Source organism: Amblyomma mixtum, chromosome 8 (assembly GCF_055824585.1).
Source record: "Amblyomma mixtum isolate Tamu chromosome 8, ASM5582458v1, whole genome shotgun sequence".
NCBI lineage: Eukaryota > Metazoa > Arthropoda > Arachnida > Ixodida > Ixodidae > Amblyomma > Amblyomma mixtum.
The window spans coordinates 48,086,645-48,107,544 of NC_143019.1; the positions used below are offsets into that span (position 1 = coordinate 48,086,645).

The window sequence follows — 20,900 nt, forward strand, 5'->3', positions numbered from 1 at the left end:
ACTGCATAAGTGACTGGTGGCGGTGCGGCAAGCAACCGCGCAAAGGTTTGCACTTTTATCTCGCACTCACAAACAGCGGCATGGAAGATACAGCGGTTTGTTAGGTTGTAGTCGGGCAGTCAGCTCGTGTTCACGCCTCTCGAACCAATTGAGTGAGACCAAGCGGCTTTGTCTTCGTCAGTGCGAAGCTTGGAGGCAGGCAGGCATGCAGCATTCATTCTATGTCATAAGGGTGTGTCATCCGCAGTGTTGTATGGAGTTGTTGTATGGAGTTGTTGTATGGAGTTGTTGTATGGAGTTGTTGTATGGAGTTGTTGTATGGAGTTGTTGTATGGAGTTGTTGTATGGAGTTGTTGTATGGAGTTGTTGTATGGAGTTGTTGTATGGAGTTGTGGATGGGCAGAAGAAGTAGAGGACTTGACTTTTTCTGGCCTTTTTTTTTTTGTGCAGAATAATCATTATTAAGAGTTTTTGTAAGGGTAATCTACCAGTCTAGCATGGCATTTTGTTTCCTTAACTGCATCTATTTGTCATCACTTTAGCTGCTGGTGAGGTGTAGCTGGACATTTCCCCCCTTCCCTGACATCCTTTCTGCCCGGCCACTGACCTCTCTGTCCTCGGTGTTGAGCGGCAGGTTGTGCCCTTGTCTTGCAGGTGCGGTGTGGACTGGTGACAATGATGCCGACTGGAAGCACCTGCGCATAACGGTGCCCATGCTCCTCTCGCTCAGCGTGGCCGGCATCTCGTTTTGTGGTGCGGACGTGGGCGGTTTCTTCAATAATCCTGACAGCGAGCTCTCTGTTCGCTGGTACCAGGTGCGCTGTTCCCTGGTGGTCTTTCACAAACTTTGCACAGCGTAATACTGTTCTTTTCCTTTTGTTCAACTCAGTTAATGTGTGCAGCAGATCCCAGTGGGGTGTAGCTTTGCTCAAAGTAGTGTTGAAGGTTTAGCGAGCGCAGCGCCTCTAATGGAAGGAACGTGGCGCGCCGCGTCTAAAGAAGGAACACAGTGCGCCGCGTCTACTGCCTACAGGACGAATCAGGTTGGGTAATCTATCTTTCGCCTCGCTTATGACGTCACACCACCTGTTAGACCACAGCGCACCTAGTGGGAGAAGCGCAAAACGCCCGGCGTGGCTACGAGCCATGCTACGCTGAAGAGCCGGCTTGGTAGCCCAGCTCTCGCACTGGTATGACGTCAGTAGTCACGTGGTGTAAAGCGTAACTACCAGACCACTCTACGCTGAAGGCTCTAAACCTGGTGTAGTATTGCTTTCGCAATAAAAAATAAAAGAAACACACCATTCTGATCCAACAAACGTTGAATCAGAATTGCGAAATGGAACGGAATCATTACTGGAACGAGGAACTTGGCAGCTGGGTGTTAGCTGTGTGTGGCTGCAAAGGTGTCAGGTACAACAGACGTAGTTATGGGTATTGGCACAGGAGGGCACTAGGTTATTGACAGTGCAGGGAAGGCAGACAGGGCAGAAGGACAGAGAAACAAAGGTTTTTGGCATGGCAGTGCTACAGCATGTTCCTTCTCTGCAACACTGTCTGGCAGGCTGGCGCCTACCAGCCGTTCTTCCGGGCACACTCGCACATCCACACCAAGCGGCGGGAGCCCTGGAGCTTTGGGCCAGACACCCTGGAGCTGGTGCGGGGTGCCCTCAAGCAGCGCTATGCCCTGCTCCCACTGTGGTACACCCTGTTCTTTGAGAACGAGCGCACGGGTGTGCCTCCCCTGCGGCCCCTCTGGATGGAGTTCCCTCAGGACAAGGCGGGCTTTGCGGTTGACGACGAACACCTCATCGGTGCGTGCCACTTAACACCTTCCTGACCATTGCACAGCGAGTGTTAAAGTAGTTAACTGTTGGCCGCAGCTCAGTAGGTTCATAAAAGAGCAAGTCACCAGCTGCAGTAACTGCCACACTCCTGACAAGCAGCGCAGGTAATCGGCCCAATATTGGATATGCATGGTTTCACTCTGGTTCTTTGTTGGACGGCATTTGCCAATACATGAGCAATATTGGGCCAATTAGCTGTGCTGCTGGGAACTCGACTGGCTGCTAGTGGAATGTAAAAGGGGTAAGCAGCTCGGTAAATCTTAAGTTTGGCAAATCTTAAATTTGGCAAATCTTAAGTTTGGCAAATCTTAAGTTTGGCAAATCTTAAGTTTGGCAAATCTTAAGTTTGGCAAATCTTAAGTTTGGCAAATCTTAAGTTTGGCAAATCTTAAGTTTGGCAAATCTTAAGTTTGGCAAATCTTAAGTTTGGCAAATCTTAAGTTTGGCAAATCTTAAGTTTGGCAAATCTTAAGTTTGGCAAATCTTAAGTTTGGCAAATCTTAAGTTTGGCAAATCTTAAGTTTGGCAAATCTTAAGTTTGGCAAATCTTAAGTTTGGCAAATCTTAAGTTTGGTTAGCCGTGCTAATTTCAGTGGGTCTGCTGCTGCATTGGAGCTACAAAGGTAAAATCTGAAGCTGTACCTAGTGTAGTGAAATTGATTTTGCTCTCTTGTGCAGGCAGTGTACGCATTTTTTTTTCTTTTATGAACACCGTTGGTCACCCAAACATTTGAATTGACCACCATGCAAAAGTATGAATTCTGCATGCTTTTGCTGTCTGTGAACGCAGTGCGAACTGTGCCCCACTGCATGGCATCCATTGTGACCTGGCATGGTCATTTCAGTAATAGCCTTGAGACTGCCACACTGGGTCGCGTACCATGTTTGGAAACTTTGAGAAACTTTGAGGAACTTTGAGGTGCTGCAAGTGAAATAACTGTAGAAGATTAAGAATGGGATGGAGCGCATATGACAGGTTCTCTGAGATCATTAATGGCGGTTTACCAGTAATTCCTGAAGAGAAAAGTATACGACAGCTGTAGCTTACCAGTAGTTACCTGTGGTACTAACGAATAGGATTCAACTTAAATTGAGGGCAACACAGCGAGCTATGGAAAGGAAAATGATAGATGTAACATTAAGAGATAGGAAGGGGGTAGAATGGGTGAGGGATCGAACATGGGTTAATGACATCCCAGTCGAAATCAAGAGGAAGAAATGAGCTTGGGCTGGGCATGTAATGCGAAGGCAAGATCACCGATGGTCCTTAAGGGGGGGACACTGGTCTTAGACCTATTTTCTTTATTTTTAGTCCAATCCTAATGAAACTGTACCATCTTGCTCAGTTTTTTACACTTATTTCAACAATGAAATTACCTTCGTCATAAATTAGTCAGTTCCCAAGATCATTAATTTTAATTAGTCATTCACTAGTACCTCATTGCAAAAAATGCTCAATAAAAAATCATTTTTAATCCATGGCTACATAGTATGGTGAGTAAAGAGCGCAATAACCAAAACCATTTTTCCATTTTACCCTAATTAGTAATTTTACAGCACTTGGAATATCAGCGTTCAAGGTGTGAATGTAATGCATCGATAAACTTTGCGAAATTATAAATTTTCGAAGTGCAGTTGAACAAATCTGCTTCAATTATTGCACACACTGTGCCTTCAGCTTCCCTTAGCAAACTATATGGCATTGTAGGAGGGGGTTGTGGCTGAGCAGAACCTAGGTCGCTTTGCAACGTTCAGCCAAGGTGCAGTCCAAGCGTTCGGGCTGCGAGCGAGCATCACACCTCAGGATCGTAGTCTTCTTTCACTACCACAGTTCACCACAGTGAGCGAGCGCGGCTGCTACACTACAGCATCTATATCTGTCCTTGATGTTGAGATATTGACATACTAAGACAGCCAGACATTCAGAATTTTCATGCCATTAAATTGCCTGCTCCTGCATAAATCCAGTCCACATGATTATCTGAATTTAATATTATGGTCAAAATGCTGATTTCTTAATGGAAAAAATTGCTACAGCTGGAAAATAATAGCTGGAGATTGCACAAATGTCACTTCTTGAAAACAACAATTTTTTGGTCTCAAAGACCAATGTCCCCCCTTAAGGGTAACAGACTGGATTCCAAGGGAAGGGAAGCGTAGCAGAGGGTGCCAGAAAGTTAGATGGGCAGATGAGATTAAGAAGTTTGCAGGGCTATGACGGCCGCAGCTGGCAAAGGACAGGGTTGATTGGAGAGACATGGGAGAGGCCTTTGCCGTGCAGTGGGCGTAGTCCAACTGATCATTATGATTGTTAAGATCGTTACAATCAAGTAGACCGTATTGCCAAACTTCTCTTTAGCTTAGTGTCTGGTGAGCCGGAATGGCTGAAACCCCAGTGAACAAGGCACACTCAATAGAGGTTAAGGATCACTTGACTTTTGCATTGCTTTACAGATTAGCACAGGTGGTGCTCACCAGCAATTGCTTGCTATACCCGGTCTTGAGTCCCACCCACCCCCGTTTGGCAACGTACCATATTTACACGAGTTTAACGCGTTTTTTTTTTTTTTTTCTCCTCAGATCACCTGTTTTAGAATACATCTCGCTCTATAATTGGAACCTAGGTACAATTTTTTTTATTTGCTAAGCGACTTTCACCACAAGACTCGCGAGCTGCGAGGAGAAACCAACTTTTCGATGACCTTGGGACTAGCGGCGCACATGTCAAAGTGAAAGTGGCTATGAACGTGGAAAGAAGGCAGCATAATTAATATTTCATTTTTGTGTTGCCTCAAACTCTCCACTCATGTTGTATTCATGTTCATGTAATGTATGTGTAAATATGGTGTGTAGCCTATGAGTGGCAGCCGTGAGACCCTGGGGTTGCGAAAAAAAGTGGTAACTATTTCACAACGTTTTGCTTCCTCCAATCTGCTTCCAGGAAACTCCTTGCTGGTACATCCTGTCGTTGAAGCTGGAGCATCGAAAGTCAGCGTCTATTTCCCTGGCGAGAATGAGGCAAGCATCTTGCTGTTTCCTTAAAACATAAAATGCGCAAAAAGAGTTTGTAATGTAGTTAAGTACAGGAAATGTTATAATGTGGTGTAATTGTAATGTAGTGTGACACCGTTTTCTTGCCTCCACATTATAAATTCATTTTTTGCATTTAGGGCAGTTTACTGACTTTAGCGCTTTCGCGCTGCCTTTTCATTGGCCGAGTTAGTGTTTACGGCAGTTTACTTGGTTCAGAAGGTGTTGTATTGCCTTTTATGCTACTGAGTCAGTGGTTACTGTTTACATGAAGAATCATCTTAACTCAGCCCTAAAATACAGCATACAATTTTTGGCAATTGTAGCATTTGTGCTAGTAATCGTACATTTTTGGGACGCACATGTGTTCACAAAGTTACTACCGCTTCTCTTGTTTTTTGTAGGACATTGGTTATGCATGCGATAACCTCTAGAAATGTTGTTTAAAGACATATTTAGATGATTTTTAAAATATGTTCGTTTCCTTCTGATATTCGTGAAGACTTAGTTACCTATATCATGCAGATCAAATTAACACAATGCCAGTGGAACTTCTGGTTTGATAATTTTCAATTTTTATTGCATGTTTTATGAGAGCTGCATAGTTCTGACTCATTAAAAAGTTGTTTATTTCGAGTACAATGCTTGTACATTTCTTTCTTGTGTGTTATTGTGCAAGCTCATGTGGATAAATACTAGTCAGCCTAAAGTGCTGCGTGGGAGTTCTGACTGCACTGACCCTGCTGTAAAATTTTGAAAGCCATGCTATGTCTGCCATTTTCTTTGTTGGTGCTTCATTCACTGTAATGTCCTTGCTTCATCCACTCAGGTCTGGTATGACGTCGAAACCTGGGAGAAGTTTGAAGGCCTGAACACCGTCTCGATCCCTGTCACACTGAGCAAGGTTTGTTATACTGCACTGAATTTTTTATGCTACATATTGATTATTACATTCAGCTTAGCATGTTTGTGAAAAAATGCAGTACTAGAAGTAGGACCAGCAGGTGTAGTCTAAATTTGTTCATGCAGGTAGTATACTGTGTATTTACCAATGCTCTTCTTTTTTGTTATTATTAATGCAATAGTGTTGAAGGTGTCATTGGGGAAAAAATATCATCGGCCATAAAATTCGCCCATTGGCTGGAGCCAATGGAATGGAATTGTCAGCAGAGCAGACAGTTCCCATTGGGTGGAGGGGAGTGACGTCAGCAGAGCAGACAGTTCCCATTGGGTGGAGGGGAGTGACGTCAGCAGAGCAGACAGTTCCCATTGGGTGGAGGGGAGTGACGTCAGCAGAGCAGACAGTTCCCATTGGGTGGAGGGGAGTGACATCAGCAGAGCAGACAGTTCCCATTGGGTGGAGGGGAGTGACGTCAGCAGAGCAGACAGTTCCCATTGGGTGGAGGGGAGTGACGTCAGCAGAGCAGACAGTTCCCATTGGGTGGAGGGGAGTGACGTCAGCAGAGCAGACAGTTCCCATTGGGTGGAGGGGAGTGACGTCAGCAGAGCAGACAGTTCCCATTGGGTGGAGGGGAGTGACGTCAGCAGAGCAGACAGTTCCCATTGGGTGGAGGGGAGTGACATCAGCAGAGCAGACAGTTCCCATTGTGTGGAGGGGAGTGACGTCAGCAGAGCAGACAGTTCCCATTGGGTGGAGGGGAGTGACGTCAGCAGAGCAGACAGTTCCCATTGGGTGGAGGGGAGTGACGTCAGCAGAGCAGACAGTTCCCATTGGGTGGAGGGGAGTGACGTCAGCAGAGCAGACAGTTCCCATTGGGTGGAGGGGAGTGACGTCAGCAGAGCAGACAGTTCCCATTGGGTGGAGGGGAGTGACGTCAGCAGAGCAGACAGTTCCCATTGTGTGGAGGGGAGTGACGTCAGCAGAGCAGACAGTTCCCATTGGGTGGAGGGGAGTGACGTCAGCAGAGCAGACAGTTCCCATTGGGTGGAGGGGAGTGACGTCAGCAGAGCAGACAGTTCCCATTGGGTGGAGGGGAGTGACGTCAGCAGAGCAGACAGTTCCCATTGGGTGGAGGGGAGTGACGTCAGCAGAGCAGACAGTTCCCATTGGGTGGAGGGGAGTGACGTCAGCAGATCAGACAATTCCTATTGGCTGGAGGGGGGGATGACATCACCAGAGCAGACAATTCCCATTGTCTGGAGCGAGGTGACGTCACCAGAGCAGATACCTATTAGTTGGAAGGAAGCACGTAACATGGCTTTCAGTAAAGGCATCAACAGCTTCTAATGCTATTGCATTGCCAACACATAAGGTAATTAGGTGTCCCTGTGAACTTTTTCCTTTTCAATGCATTTTTTAAATTTTGAACTTGTTTACTTTGCTGCCAAAATAAAAAAAGAAAGCCTCTATCCCGCAGTGTAACACTTATTGTCCTATGTGCAATTCATACTAGTAAAAATGTGGCAGACACTTTCGTTAGTAACAGGGGCAAGTATACAACTTTCTCCTTTGGGAATGCACAGAATGACAGGTTAAAGATGCACGTGCAAGCACTCGTGTTCTCACTCTGTCTTTCTCTTCCCCCCCACCATGCCAGATCCCAGTGTACCAGAGGGGAGGCACGATTATCCCGAAGAAGGAGCGCATTCGTCGGTGCTCTGCCCTGACGAAAGACGACCCATACACTCTGCAGGTGGCGCTCCCGAAAGGCGTAAGTGTAATGACTTTGCCCAGTTGTCTAGGTAGTAATGTATTGGTGGTCAGCGGTTGAGGTGACTTGTCTGCGCCAGGAAGAGGCCAAAGGCACCCAGTTCAGTGGTGGCTGTGTACATGGCGTCATCACATTCACTGTCCCATATGAGAACAGCATACATTTTGCTTACCTTTACATAAGTCATCATTTTTGTGCACAGGGGAAACCAGCAGAGGGAACATTGTATGTCGACGATGGTTCCAGCTTCGACTACAAGAAGGGAGACTTGCTATACCTGAAGTTCCGCTTTGCAGATAACACTTTGACATCTGAGTAAGTGTTCTTTTTATATATATATATATTTTCAAAAGTGCTATGTTTCATTATTTCCTTCATCTTGTGTCTGCCTTTTCCTCTTAAGTGGATTCCGATCTGTGTTTGGCTACTCTATGGCACGAAACATAGACGACGATGACCGCAGTTGCATTGATAAGGTAGCCGCTGCTGTTGCTATCTGAGAAGGAGGGGTGGATTGGAAGCATGCTTCTTCCCCAAGCGCCGTGGGTTAGCACACCTGTCGTTGCCTTGGGAAACAGACTCTCTTCACGTTCAATTCTACAAGGTCTCCGCCATAAATTCGCCGAGCTTCAAGCTTGGAGCAGAGCCGGCGCGCATCGGCTATCCATGCGGTGCTGAAATCTTATACCAACTACAGAGCGGCGGCAAAATTCATGAGAGAGAGAGAGAGAGTAAACTTTATTTGTTGAGTAACCTGCAATTCTGATATCTGCATAAGCTGTAATCCGTGCAAGGCATTGACTGATGGCCCTCGTTTTTCTGAGTTTAGAGCTTCTTGATTGCAGGAGTGTCATGAGCAGGTCTGCTTCATGCTCCCGCCATTCTCGGTGCCAAGTATGCTCGCGCCCGTATCCTCGACAGTAGTTTCTAAGCCGTCCTTCACACAGCACTCGGCGTTAATGTACCCCCGTCGACGTTTTACTTCTAGCTAGCCTATTCTATGTTAGTTTCAGTCGAAATAAATATATAGAGAGCAGTCACTCCTTACCTTCTTCCTGGCACACAGGCGCGACGGCGGTTTGCGGGCTATAGCGCTGCGTCTGCGGAGTGGGATGAAAGTGTCTCTCATAACGAGGTTCATTTCAAAAAATTACTTGTCCTTTATTACCGAATGTGTTCTATACCTGACATCTGTTACATAAGAAGTGCTCTTAATGGGAGAGATTGTCTGTTACATCTGTGTCTCATAACGTGGTTCAACTGCTTCAGATTCTGAGGAATATGGCCAAAACCTTCTGGAAGGCCAGCGGCCACTTTATGATATGGAAGCATCCCTGAGGCACTCGTATTTCTTTCTTTCAATCTCATGCCACGCTTTGTTGCTTCTGTAGCATCAGGAGTTCGCGTCGTGGCATTTGAATTAAAGGTGCACTGGTAGCCAGTTTCTTTATGCGAGCGGACAGGCTGGCTCTTCACATCATAGAAGGGCAGGTAGCAAGTGGTAATTGTTGTTTCTAATAATTAATAGCTAATTAGATAATTAATCTTTTAAAAATGAAGTATGTGTATACAAATGTATAACGTCCAGGCATTTATTATAAGTTTTAACGCATGCTGTGCTGGTCCTGGCCCTTGATGAAATCCTCAGAATAAAGGAAGAGCAGCTTCAAATAAAGGAGCTTTAGGAACTTTCTGAGCTTGACTGTGTTCAAGTGGAAACTGTAGGCTCATTTGCTGGACATTTTTTTTGCAGGATCCTGGAAGGTCCAGGGAATTTCAAGACAAAGGCATGGCTGGAGCGCGTGGTGATAGCTGGCTATCCCACGCAACCATCTGAAGTCCAGCTCGTTACAAGTAAGGACCGCTGTCAGAGTTCATGTTTTTCAGCGTAAAGGGAGACTGGTCAAAAAATGCGCACATGATGCAAGCACCATCTTACTAAAGATTTTTTAAAAATGCAGGATAACTTAGAGGGTAATAAACACTACATGGCAGTGCAAGAGAACACACAAAACCAAGACATCTGATTGCATAGGACGTAGCACGTGTAATTATGATTGCTTAAGAAAGGCCAGGTCTTCTTTTTTTAGAACATCTGCCGTTTGATTCACTACCATTTTTTTTTAACCTTGTGCAGCTTTTGACAGTCCCTTGTTCTAGGTATTGTTAGTTTGTTTGTCTAGTTCCACGACCAAAGCTTCTAGTGGTAAGTTTGGGAATTCTCAACTTGTGGCGCTTTCGGTGATTAGGGCATCAGTTGTCTGGTGAGAGCATCTCTGTGCTCAATTTGTAGTATTCGAACAAAACCAGTGCGGCAGGAGCTGACCTGAAGGGTTTCGGAAATTGTGATGAGGGATAGCGCTTGGAATTGCGACTAAGATGTCACTTTAGGAAATTGCAAATACTGTGTAGTTTAGAACTTTCATGCTTTGCCTTGCAAATATGTCAGTGGACTTTGCTTGCGTTCTAGATTTAGATTGTTCAGAGTGAAAAAAACTGTTGTTTGCGAAATGATTCTTGCTTCAAGGCCGCCGTTATAGGTTCCCAAATTTGACACCCATAGGCCACGCAGAAGTGCCTAGTTTTGGTGATTTACTATTTCAGGAAAAAAAACTCCATTTTCCAATAAGGGCAGCAAAGAAATTTTCTTTTAGAAATTAGCTCGAGAATTATTTCTGTTATCCATCAAAAAATGTTGCACAGAAAAACACGGAGGACGGACAGGACAAGAGCGCTCTTGTCCTGTCCATTCTCCTTGTGTTTTCCGCGTTTTTCTGTGCGCCTTTTTTTTGATGGATCGTTACCAACTATCCCAACTTTCTGCTTTACTCAACTCTATTTCTGTTACACATGGCACAGAGCTATTAAAATTACGGCTGTCTTGTAGGGCTGCGAACTTCTGTTGCGAACTTCTGTTGCGAACTTCTGTTGCGAACTTCTGTTGCAAACTTCTGTTGCAAACTTCTATTGCTGGCCTTGTACAACTGGAAGTTGTGGGTTCCTACGTGGACACAGGCCACCACCCACCGCGGGTTCGAGCTTCGTGCGAGCCAAGGGCCCCGATCAGCCGTCACCACACACACACTGGGACACCGATGCGGCGCACTCAACCTCCGCAGGGAGGAGAGCGATTCGCCGCAAAGAAATAGGCCTCCAAGTTCACAAAGGAGACGTTTATTCACATCGTCCTCCAGCTGATACACACACACTCAATAGTCACCCCGTCCCGGGGGCGCGCGAGGAGCAAGGCTCCGCTGCGCGCACGAAGCGACTCGAGTAATGCGCACCGCTAGCACGCCGCTGCAGGAGAATGTCCCCGCGGCAGTGCTGTGATCTCTCTCTCGTGTCGACCGTTGGGCCGGTTGCGAGAGAGAGTGGGCATTCAACGCAAGGTACGCCTGTCTGAGGTCGCTGGACCCCGCTGGACAGGCTCGAGCCGCTGCAGGTCAGAGGACACGTGCGGGCGAGCTCGAGTAAGCACTGGTCCGAGCGGCCAAGCCGGCACGGACAAACAGTAACGTACGCACCTTACGCTGTCTCGGAGGGATCTCTCTCTCTGGGCCCCGCTCGGACGGTCGCGCGGTGCGCGGCCGCCCAGAGCGGGCCCCCGGATTCCCGCCAAAAGGCGCCAATGGCAAAAGCCGTTGGGGAGCCGGGGCGGAGCTGTGGCCAAATGGCAGTGATTAGTCACCTAGCCGCCTCTCCACCGCCTGAGGCGGGAGGAAGGGAAAGAGGAGAAACAACGCAGGAAGCCGGCACAGCCGCGCAAAGGCAACGGCGGAAAGACAGGATTCCCACATCCCCCTCTCCTTAAATGCCCTCCTACCCATCGGCAAAGCACGCGGCCAAAATAAAGAAATCAATACACAAAAAAAATAAGCTACACTTCAGTTCCAAAATAAAGAAATGAATACACAAAAAAAAAAACTAGCTACACTTCAGTTCCAGCCAGAACAATGTAAAAAAAACAAAGGGAAAACATGGCAAACAACACTTGCATACGCTTCAGTAAATCAAAACAGCTTGCAGATTATATACACGGTACACAAGAAGATGTGAATTCAACTGTACAGCTATGTTACAGGTGGATGCCAGCCTCAAAGTTCGATGGCGCGGCCCAGTGGGCCGGTTGGCGACTCACCGCTCGCAGACTTCAAGTTGAACGGGTTGGGGGGGGCCGACGACTGATGGTGGTCTTCTTTCCGTTGATGTAGGGTGCGTTGATGACGACGGGGCCGCGGCAGAGCACTGACCTCGCGCCCTTGGACACGACATCACGTTCGGGCACAAGAAAGTTAGTGCACCCCTTTCACGCCGGCTGAAACAGGCGAGGACGTTCGGCGGCGTCCAGATGTGTAACCTTGTCCACAGCGAGGGGTCCTTCTCATCCTCGCGCTCACGCAGAAGGACACAACGGCACAACTCACAGGCGTCGCCTTGGCTCATGGTTACGCGCGCACACAGTCACAGCCACAACCACGCATACACCCGCAAGTGCGCGGACGCTGGTCGGCGACAACGATCCCCTCATCAGAAGCGTCCAGAGGCGCCGCGGCGAGGGTCAAAGGGTGCACTTTCCGCCCCCCCATCGCCCCAAACGCCCCGCCAACTTCCCCTCCATACGGGCCGCACAAAACTCGCACCGCGACACACGGCTCCTTAACGAGCCAACCACCCACAGTCGGGCCGGAAATGAGAAAAGGCTCGCTGTACAAACGACACCTAATCCAATCTATTCCTTCTAGAAGATAAGAGCAAGCACGAGCGGGCTGAAGTTTGCCTATGTACATCTCGGTACGTTAGAACGAAAACAGATGTACAAGCGGGGAAACGAAAGTGGCTAGAAGCTGACTCAAACAAAACAAATAAATAAATAGATAAACACACAAGGCTGGAACTGAGCATGCTGCAAAAACAACAAAAAAAATAACACACCGTGCTTCACCTGGGTAGGGCCTGACGAGAAAGCTCGCCAGCTAGCTGAGGCTGCGTGCCTTCGGTTGCGGAAAAGTCCGCCGTCCGGCATCAATCACACCGGTGACCGTCGCCTCAGATTGTACCGGTGCTCCGTACGCTTGCGTTCCGCAGCACCAGTTGTGCCTTTGCGCTTGCCTTTGATACCAATGGGTACCGGCGCAAGCTCGTCAGACCGTGACGCGTAGGCCTTCAGGTCTATGAACCCCTGCTTGCTCCTGGGGAAAGGCCCCATCAAATCGCAGGTGGCCATCTGCCACGGACGCACACTGTCAATCGGTTTCATCATTCCAGGCGGCTTGCCGCCCCGTGACTTCACCGCTTGACAGACATGGCAGGAACGGCAATAGCGGAAAATGTCACGCTTCATGCCAGGCCACGTCACCGAATGACTCAGTTTTGCAAAAACTTTGGAGCCACTCAGATGACCGGCCAGTGGTTCGTCATTAGAGAATCGCAAAAGTGCGCCTCTTAGACTTTTGGGGATAACCACCTAGAACGGGTCGATGGACTCGTCATCGGTGGCTATGTACTTCAGCACGAGCCCGTCATTGTCCAGCAAATATGACTCCCCGGGGTTCGCCGCGACACACGCTGGCTTCTGCCCCCCTGCGCCCGCTACAATACAAGTAGCGTCACGGCGCTCCGTCTCCCTGAGACCGTCGCTCACCTCGCGACAAAAGGGGTCATTTTGCTGGGCTTTCAGTAGCTCTTACGGCTGAAAACGATTCCAGTCATCCCAGAGGGGAGCATGGTCTCGTCCCCACTCAGGTTTGCAGCCAAAATTTTCGTTCGCGTCGGCACCTCCGAGGCGCTCACGAAGAGCTTTGCCTCTCGTCCGCTTTGCGAAGCGCTGCTCGCCTGGTTAGCGGAATGGGTTAACCCGTTTGCGGGTTCCCCCTCCTTGCCGCCCGGCGGCTCGTCCGCTGTTTCGCCCCCTCCGCCTACAGGCGTCAAGGCGCCGCTGGCGAGTGGGGCACGGGATAGCGCGTCAGCTACCACGTTTGTGCTCCCCTTTCGACACTGCACGGAAAAGTCGTAATGCTGTATCAGGAGAGCCCAGCGCGCCAGCCGACCCGCAGGCTCGCGGAGCCGCATCAGCCAACTAAGCGCACTGCACCCCTGCCTCAGTGGAGGCTTGGGTGGGCTGCACGAACGAGGGAGGCAAGGCTCCTAGTTCGATGAGCGGCGTGGTTTCCACAGGGAACCGGGCCAGCGCCTCGCCGTTCCCAGAGCAGAATTGACTGCTCGCGGGGCACGGCTGCTGCTGTTCGAAACTGCCGGTTGCGGCAGCGTGACACGAACTGCTTTCGCACTGGGCGGAAAGCATGCACAGCTGAGGCATGTGACCAGCGGATGCACCGCAGGGTGCTTCCGATACAGCTCCAATGGGAGCCACGTGGTCAACATTTTTGGTTGTGTCACCGTAAACCCCAATGGGGGCCGCGGCCAACCACGGTGTCTAGCTATTCGTAGGAACAGCAGCCAGCGGATAAAACGACGCTACAACTCCGTAGGGAGCCGACATGTAGCTGCCGAATGCCCCGCTGGGGGTGTTAGACATGGTGCGCAAGCGTGATCGTCAAGGCGACCTGCTCGGCTAATGTGCCATCAAAGGCGTAAGCGCCAATGACTTAGCACGTTGGGCGCCAGTTGTGGGTTCCTACGTGGACACAGGCCACCACCCACCGCGGGTTCGAGCTTCGTGCGAGCCAAGGGCCCCGATCAGCCGTCACCACACACACACTGGGACACCGATGCGGCGCACTCAACCTCCGCAGGGAGGAGAGCGATTCGCCGCAAAGAAATAGGCCTCCAAGTTCACAAAGGAGACGTTTATTCACATCGTCCTCCAGCTGATACACACACACTCAATAGTCACCCCGTCCCGGGGGCGCGCGAGGAGCAAGGCTCCGCTGCGCGCACGAAGCGACTCGAGTAATGCGCACCGCTAGCACGCCGCTGCAGGAGAATGTCCCCGCGGCAGTGCTGTGATCTCTCTCTCGTGTCGACCGTTGGGCCGGTTGCGAGAGAGAGTGGGCATTCAACGCAAGGTACGCCTGTCTGAGGTCGCTGGACCCCGCTGGACAGGCTCGAGCCGCTGCAGGTCAGAGGACACGTGCGGGCGAGCTCGAGTAAGCACTGGTCCGAGCGGCCAAGCCGGCACGGACAAACAGTAACGTACGCACCTTACGCTGTCTCGGAGGGATCTCTCTCTCTGGGCCCCGCTCGGACGGTCGCGCGGTGCGCGGCCGCCCAGAGCGGGCCCCCGGATTCCCGCCAAAAGGCGCCAATGGCAAAAGCCGTTGGGGAGCCGGGGCGGAGCTGTGGCCAAATGGCAGTGATTAGTCACCTAGCCGCCTCTCCACCGCCTGAGGCGGGAGGAAGGGAAAGAGGAGAAACAACGCAGGAAGCCGGCACAGCCGCGCAAAGGCAACGGCGGAAAGACAGGATTCCCACAAAGTCATTTCTATTTTTCCACAAATGCACTTGAAATACAGGAGTGTATATCTTGAAATGGTGTTTTTCCCCAGGCAAAGGAACGCAGAGCCTGCAGTTCACTTACGAAGAGAAGGAGCAACTCCTGAGGGTGCGCAAGCCGGGAGTCAACATTGCCGAGCAGTGGACGCTTAAGATCCTCTCATAGCCTCCTCTGCAACCCTCCCGTGTGCGCATGCAGTGGACGTGCTGTGTCCTCTACCCAATCACGAAATGCCTCGTTCCTGGAATGGTCTTTCCCTGTGTTTTCAGTTTTGATTTGTTTTTCTCGACATGCTTGCCTTCTTTTAGAGAACAACATCTCAGTGTTTTATGCCGCCATTCCTTTTCATGTGTATCTTATGGGAAAGAAAAACCCCCAAGAGCCAGATGACAGGGACACACTTAGCTTATACACACACACACACTGGCCCATATGTAAATAAACACCGCCGTGACATGAGGGTTTTACTAGGCTGCAAATTTTTCAGCAATGAAATGAGTGTATGACGTATTAGTGTGTTGTGAATGGCTTTTTACAGCACGGCACTCTGTGTACCAAGGCCAAAATGTGGTGGCTGTCCTGTTTTCCGTTTTTTTCTAGGCCTTTTTTTCCGGTTTTGCCCTTACGCTGTGCGTTATGGAACTTAGTTTTTAAAAGTTCAATAAAAAACACCGTGATTTTGCAATTGCTTCATGGTCTGTTTTAGACAGTGCAACTTGCTTGACTTTCAGGCTGTTGCTACAAAAGCCAACAGCAATTTGCAGCTATTACAATGCTACTGCTATGCTGGCTTAGGTTCAATAGTTTCCTCAAACAGAGTTGCACCGCAATTTTCTGTGCTGGAAGTAGGTTGGTTGATGTAGTAGAGTTCACTTGGAGCAAGCAGATAATCTTACTTCTGTAAGCAGTTATCATTACATTTTGACTGAATATTTGCTTTGCCATATACGTTACAGTGCAACAAGTGGATTGTCCTGCATAATCTAGCAATACAGAGTTGTCCTGGTTAAGTGGGCCATATATACTTTCAAAAAGAAAACTCTTAGTACATTGGGGAAACTGATTGAATGAATCACTCATCCATTTTTTGCAAATAAACTTGTCTTTTGAGGGAAGGGCCCATGTTATGAAAGTTTGATGGATAAAAAGTTTCTGGTGTGCTGAGATGGTGCAGTGCTTTCAAGCTTTCAAAAATGATGTCAGATGTTGAGGTAAACTTTGTGCCTGTGTTCTGCCATGTACTATTGGCTGCAAAATTAATCTGAACACAAATGTTGCTTTAGATTTTCTGTCAAGGAACAACAACGCTATAACCAGGAAGCCCTGCTGTGGTGGCTCAGTGGTTACAGCACTCAGCTGCTGACCCGAAAGATGCGGGTTCGATCCCGGCCGTGGCGGCCTAATTTCGATGGAGGTGAAATTTTTGAGGCCCATTTACTGTACGATGTCAGTGCACGTTAAAGAACTCCAGGTGGTCAAAATTTCCGGATCCCTTCACTACGGCATCTCTCATAGCCTGAGTCGCTTTGGGACGTTAAACCCCAATAAACCGATAAACCAATAAACCAAACAAAAGTGTCACAAAAGAAAAAGTAACAAAATTAAATTACAAAGGTGGTTTTTAATAAACGCAACAAGCTCCGCCTTATATTTCAATCGATTTTTTTTTCTTAGTCATTGCCAGCAAGCACAAAGACCACATCATCAGCATATCGATGACCTCATGAACATTGCTGATGACCCCGACTCGCCAGTCAACAAAGAGTGGCTTCCAGAGCAATCGCGTGCCTACCTACCTACTTGCTGCTACTAGAGTCTACTTCCAGTTTTGTAGGCTTTCAAAACTCGGTTCACTGTCGAAAGTGCTCTTCGGATATTCGCCACATTTCTTCTCCGGGGAATTTCTTGGCGGTACAAAGCGATCACTCCGATCCTGTCGGTGTCCAACGCTCGTGGCATGATTATCTTGTCAAGCTGAAAAGACTCAAGCCATGTTCAAGCCGGTAGCTTAGCTGCTACGCCGTAGGAGTAGCGGTGCTGCACGCGCATGTGCAGCACCACTTCCAATCATCATTCTTATTTCTTGAGCTAGCTTTTCTCTTTTTCGATCCAGACCTAGGAAACAGCGGTGATCAGGCTCGCACTTAACGCAATTCAGTTCTCTTCTGCACGCAGTCATCGTGACAGTCATCGTGCCGTATTTCACTTGCTTGGCATAATGACAAGGAAACCTTATCATCCGCCAGTCGCGCCTGGCACCCGGAACACACGCGGTGCGATAGCGCCAGTCCGAATATGATTCTAGCGCTACGGCGGCGTCGACTGAAAGCGCCGTTTTGCCTAGCGACAGCCAAGGCATATCGCAGTTGGACAACTAGCGGGCCCGCGCTAGGTTGCGCTGATTGTACGGAAGGCCAAGCTTTCCGCTGTTCGCGTTTCTTTTCATCGCGATAGTACATGCTGTCACTTCAGATGAGATCGCAGATAAAAAATTGTTATGCTGCAAAACAAATGAAGTCGACGTAGTGACATTAATGCCCCTTGGCAGAATGACAAAGGTATTACATGTTAATTTGGCGCTAAGTGAAACAAACACATGAAATTGGTTTGGTTTATTGGCAGCGCTAGGGTGCTTGCCTGCTTACTGCTTAAAGCATCGAATGCGCTGTATGGCAAGATTGGTTTATTGGTTGGTCGGTTTATTGGGGTTTAACGTCACAAAGCGACTCGGGCTATGAGGGACACCGTAGTGAAGGGCTCCGGAAATTTCAACCACCTGGGGTTCTTTAACGTGCACTGACATCGCACAGCACACGGGCCTCTAGAATTTCGTCTTCATCGAAATTCAGCCGTCGCGGCCAGGATCGAACCCGCGTCTTTCGAGTCAGTAGCCGAGCGCCTTAACCACTGAGCAACCGCGGCAGGTGGCAAGGTTTTCGTTGTGGGTGCTGAAACTATGTTGGTGGTGCTAGACACGGATCCTGAAGTGCGCATGTGTGAAACTGGTATAGTCAGTTTGTTTTATCTATTATTTTACTCTCATTAACTTGGCATGCAGTAGTTGACAAGAGAGTTCACAGTTGGTAATGCATATCTGTGGGAACAGTGCAGGTAATTAACAGGACAGAACGAAGAAGACGGCGCCAGTGTGTGTGTCCTTCTTCGTTCTGTCCTGTTACCTGCGCTGTTCCTACAGATATGCAGTAGTTACTTGAGCACTTCGCCAGGACCCGTGCCCATATGCCTTTTGTCGCAGAGGCCTCGGGGCATCGTACACCGAATAGCTTGGCACAGAAGCAGTGCTTATTGTCATTTCATCATCGTACCGCGCCGCACGGACACAGGGTCGTTATTTACGACGTCTTTGTGCTGCTGCACCTTCAATTGTGTTTCGCGGTGCGAGCCGCGCGTGGTTTATTTGCCGCGCCGCCATCTGTCAACCTTGGAAGGACAGCAGCTGCCGTGAGCAAAGCCGCATGCTGCGAGCCTCGTAGTCGCGCGCGTGGTCACCGTCCGCGGGGAACTTCTCCGAGCAACGCATCGCTGCCTCCGCGCCGCGCACGAGTCAGCCGAGCATGTTGTTTTGTCTCGTCGCGAGCGCGCGCACTGCGCCGGTTGCCTCGGGACTTGCTGCACTGCACCGCGATCGAAGCAGACTTGGGCGCTCTTCGAGAAGATGCCCCCGGTCACGGTGCCCAAGTGCTTGCGGGTGAGTGTTGCGTGTCATCAGTGTGTGCGTGCAGCTTCTGCATGAGCGAGATGCAGGAGATTGGCCCAGCTTCTGCAAATGGTAATCTTGGAGTCGCGCTTCGCGCCACTTGTTGATGCCGCCGCTGTCGGTGCGATGGCCGCAGGAGCCACGTGAACATTAAACGTCTGTTGCGCAAAGCCCCCCAACCCGGGAAAAGAAATTGTGTTCTCATCGAGATGCTATTTCCGTCGAACTCTGCGTGAAATTCAATTTGAGCTGAAGCTTGACGCTCTAGCCAGCACACATGCCTTGCTGCGTGTATTTGCGGCATTCTATACTTAAGCATATCTTTTCTCTGCCACTTCCCCCCCCCCCCCCCCCCCCCCTCGGTTTACGAAATTTAAGAGAACGAAGGGAGGCGCGTGAGTTGGACCGGAATTCGCACTGTTGATGGTCTATTCTGCACCGCGATCGACTTTATGCAAGAAACCCTAATGCTGGACACCGTTCCGTGTACGTACAGCCCTGCTACGAATCAATATAATCAATACAATAGTCCTTCAATTCAATACCAACCATTCTCCCGCGTAGAGCCGGATTTCATATCCTGCGATTTGGCTTACGTACTACAAGTGTAAGCGTTCATTCAAGAGGGAAAAAAAAGGACAAAAAGGGAACTTAATTACCATCGGAAACAAGCGGGGAAAGAAGGGGATATGGAATGATGCGTGTTTCTGATTCGGAAACGCGCTGAAGTCATTAGATCCATTTGAAATCAGCGCCGCGGGCGCGCGAGTCTTGTTGCAAACTAGATCCTTGTCATCATTACAGTCGCGAAAGTCAACTGCTTACTCGGTCATGTGTGCTAATTGCTTAGGTACCAAAACGTCCCCAATACATGGCACATAAATTCAATTTCTCGCAATCATGTCAACCAATATCAAGGAAACAGGGCCATCTTAAGGCTACAGGTGGCGCGACTATCGTAAATGTTTACTTTGCGGTTCATTTTCACCAAGGAGGCTATATTAAAGTTTTAATATAACCTCCTTGATTTTCAATTTGTGTGTTGGCTAAATACACCAAAGAAACTCTATGAAATGCACTACTTCATGCTTGTGTGCTGCGATTCAACGACGAATAAAATATCTCATGTTTGTGGCTTCAACCCCCCCCCCCCCCCTTTTTTTTTCTGTGGCGTGTTGTTGAGCGCTCGCGGCGGCAGTTTTTGCGGCGCGCAACGCTAACGGCACCTGGTGGCGAGAAGTGTCACTTTCTCAATGCCTCTGGGCGCCGGCGATCGCTGGCGTAGCGTCAGTAGCGTTGTCTGAAGGTGGGCTCCGCCGCATGTCAGACGTGAGAGGAAGAAGACGAACTCGCTCGAGCAGCCGGGCCGGGCGACGTGTTGGATGGTGCGCGATGTGCTGATGCGGAAGACGTGCAGCGGCGGGACTCAGGATGCCTTACGAATACAAGCGACGCAGTGGGAAAGTCACTGTCGTCTACCGAGTGAGTCTCCTTCACGCTGCCTGTTCCCCGTTTAGCGCCTGCGAAAACCTAAACTTGAGCTAAGCGACGCGCCTAATCGCGTTGCTGCCGAGCCAGTGACGTTTCATGGCCTATGAGTGTGCTATCCGGAACGTTACGCGAGCGCTACGCATGCAAATGAGCCTTCTCAAGACGGCAATGCTTCCGGGCGCGCCTTTTTACTGGCAGTCACGCCTCGCTGGATGCAGTGCCAAAAGTGACGGGCCTGAGCTGTCGCCCTATTTTTGTAGCCTGCGGTCGTCTCGGTGTCCGAGTATACGGTCGTCTGGAGACCGCCTAATTATGCTCTTGCGAAGGTAGCACCTACGAGGAGCTCATATTTTAGCGGTTACAGTTAGGGGGAGAACGAGCTATGTTTTTCGCGCCCAGCGTGCTGACATGCATAGTTAACAACTTGCAGATCTTTTGAAAATGTGTCTGCCTTGCAGATAAACGCGACAACGAAAGTTTTCTGCCTGCGACCCCCCTTCCTCCTTTTTTTTTCAGTCACTTTTGTAGTTTACTGAAGCCGCTGCTGTGGGCTGTCGCACGTGTTATTACGTTGCCTTAATTGATGTCCAGATCTTGGAGAAATGAGAGACATCATAAATTTGGAGTGTTAAAAACGGCCCTATATTAGGTGCAGTATTGCAGTGCATTTGCGAGCCGTAGAGCGC

The 20,900-nt window shown here is 49.3% G+C and overlaps 1 protein-coding gene across 3 annotated transcripts in view; it reads left to right on the forward strand.

The window, feature by feature from the left end:
• The window catches only part of GCS2alpha (glucosidase 2 subunit alpha), a 42,961-nt gene extending 27,271 nt beyond the window's left edge, over positions 1 to 15,690 (forward strand). For all 3 annotated transcript variants that reach the window (XM_089557220.1, XM_089557218.1, XM_089557219.1), the window contains 8 exons: positions 655 to 815; positions 1,565 to 1,814; positions 4,789 to 4,865; positions 5,707 to 5,781; positions 7,436 to 7,549; positions 7,752 to 7,864; positions 9,303 to 9,403; positions 15,058 to 15,690. In XM_089557220.1, the coding sequence (XP_089413346.1) occupies positions 655 to 815; positions 1,565 to 1,814; positions 4,789 to 4,865; positions 5,707 to 5,781; positions 7,436 to 7,549; positions 7,752 to 7,864; positions 9,303 to 9,403; positions 15,058 to 15,170 (1,004 nt within the window). In that variant the 3' untranslated portion in view covers positions 15,171 to 15,690. The remainder of the gene's footprint in view (positions 1 to 654; positions 816 to 1,564; positions 1,815 to 4,788; positions 4,866 to 5,706; positions 5,782 to 7,435; positions 7,550 to 7,751; positions 7,865 to 9,302; positions 9,404 to 15,057) is intronic.
• Positions 15,691 to 20,900: the final 5,210 nt, after the last annotated feature.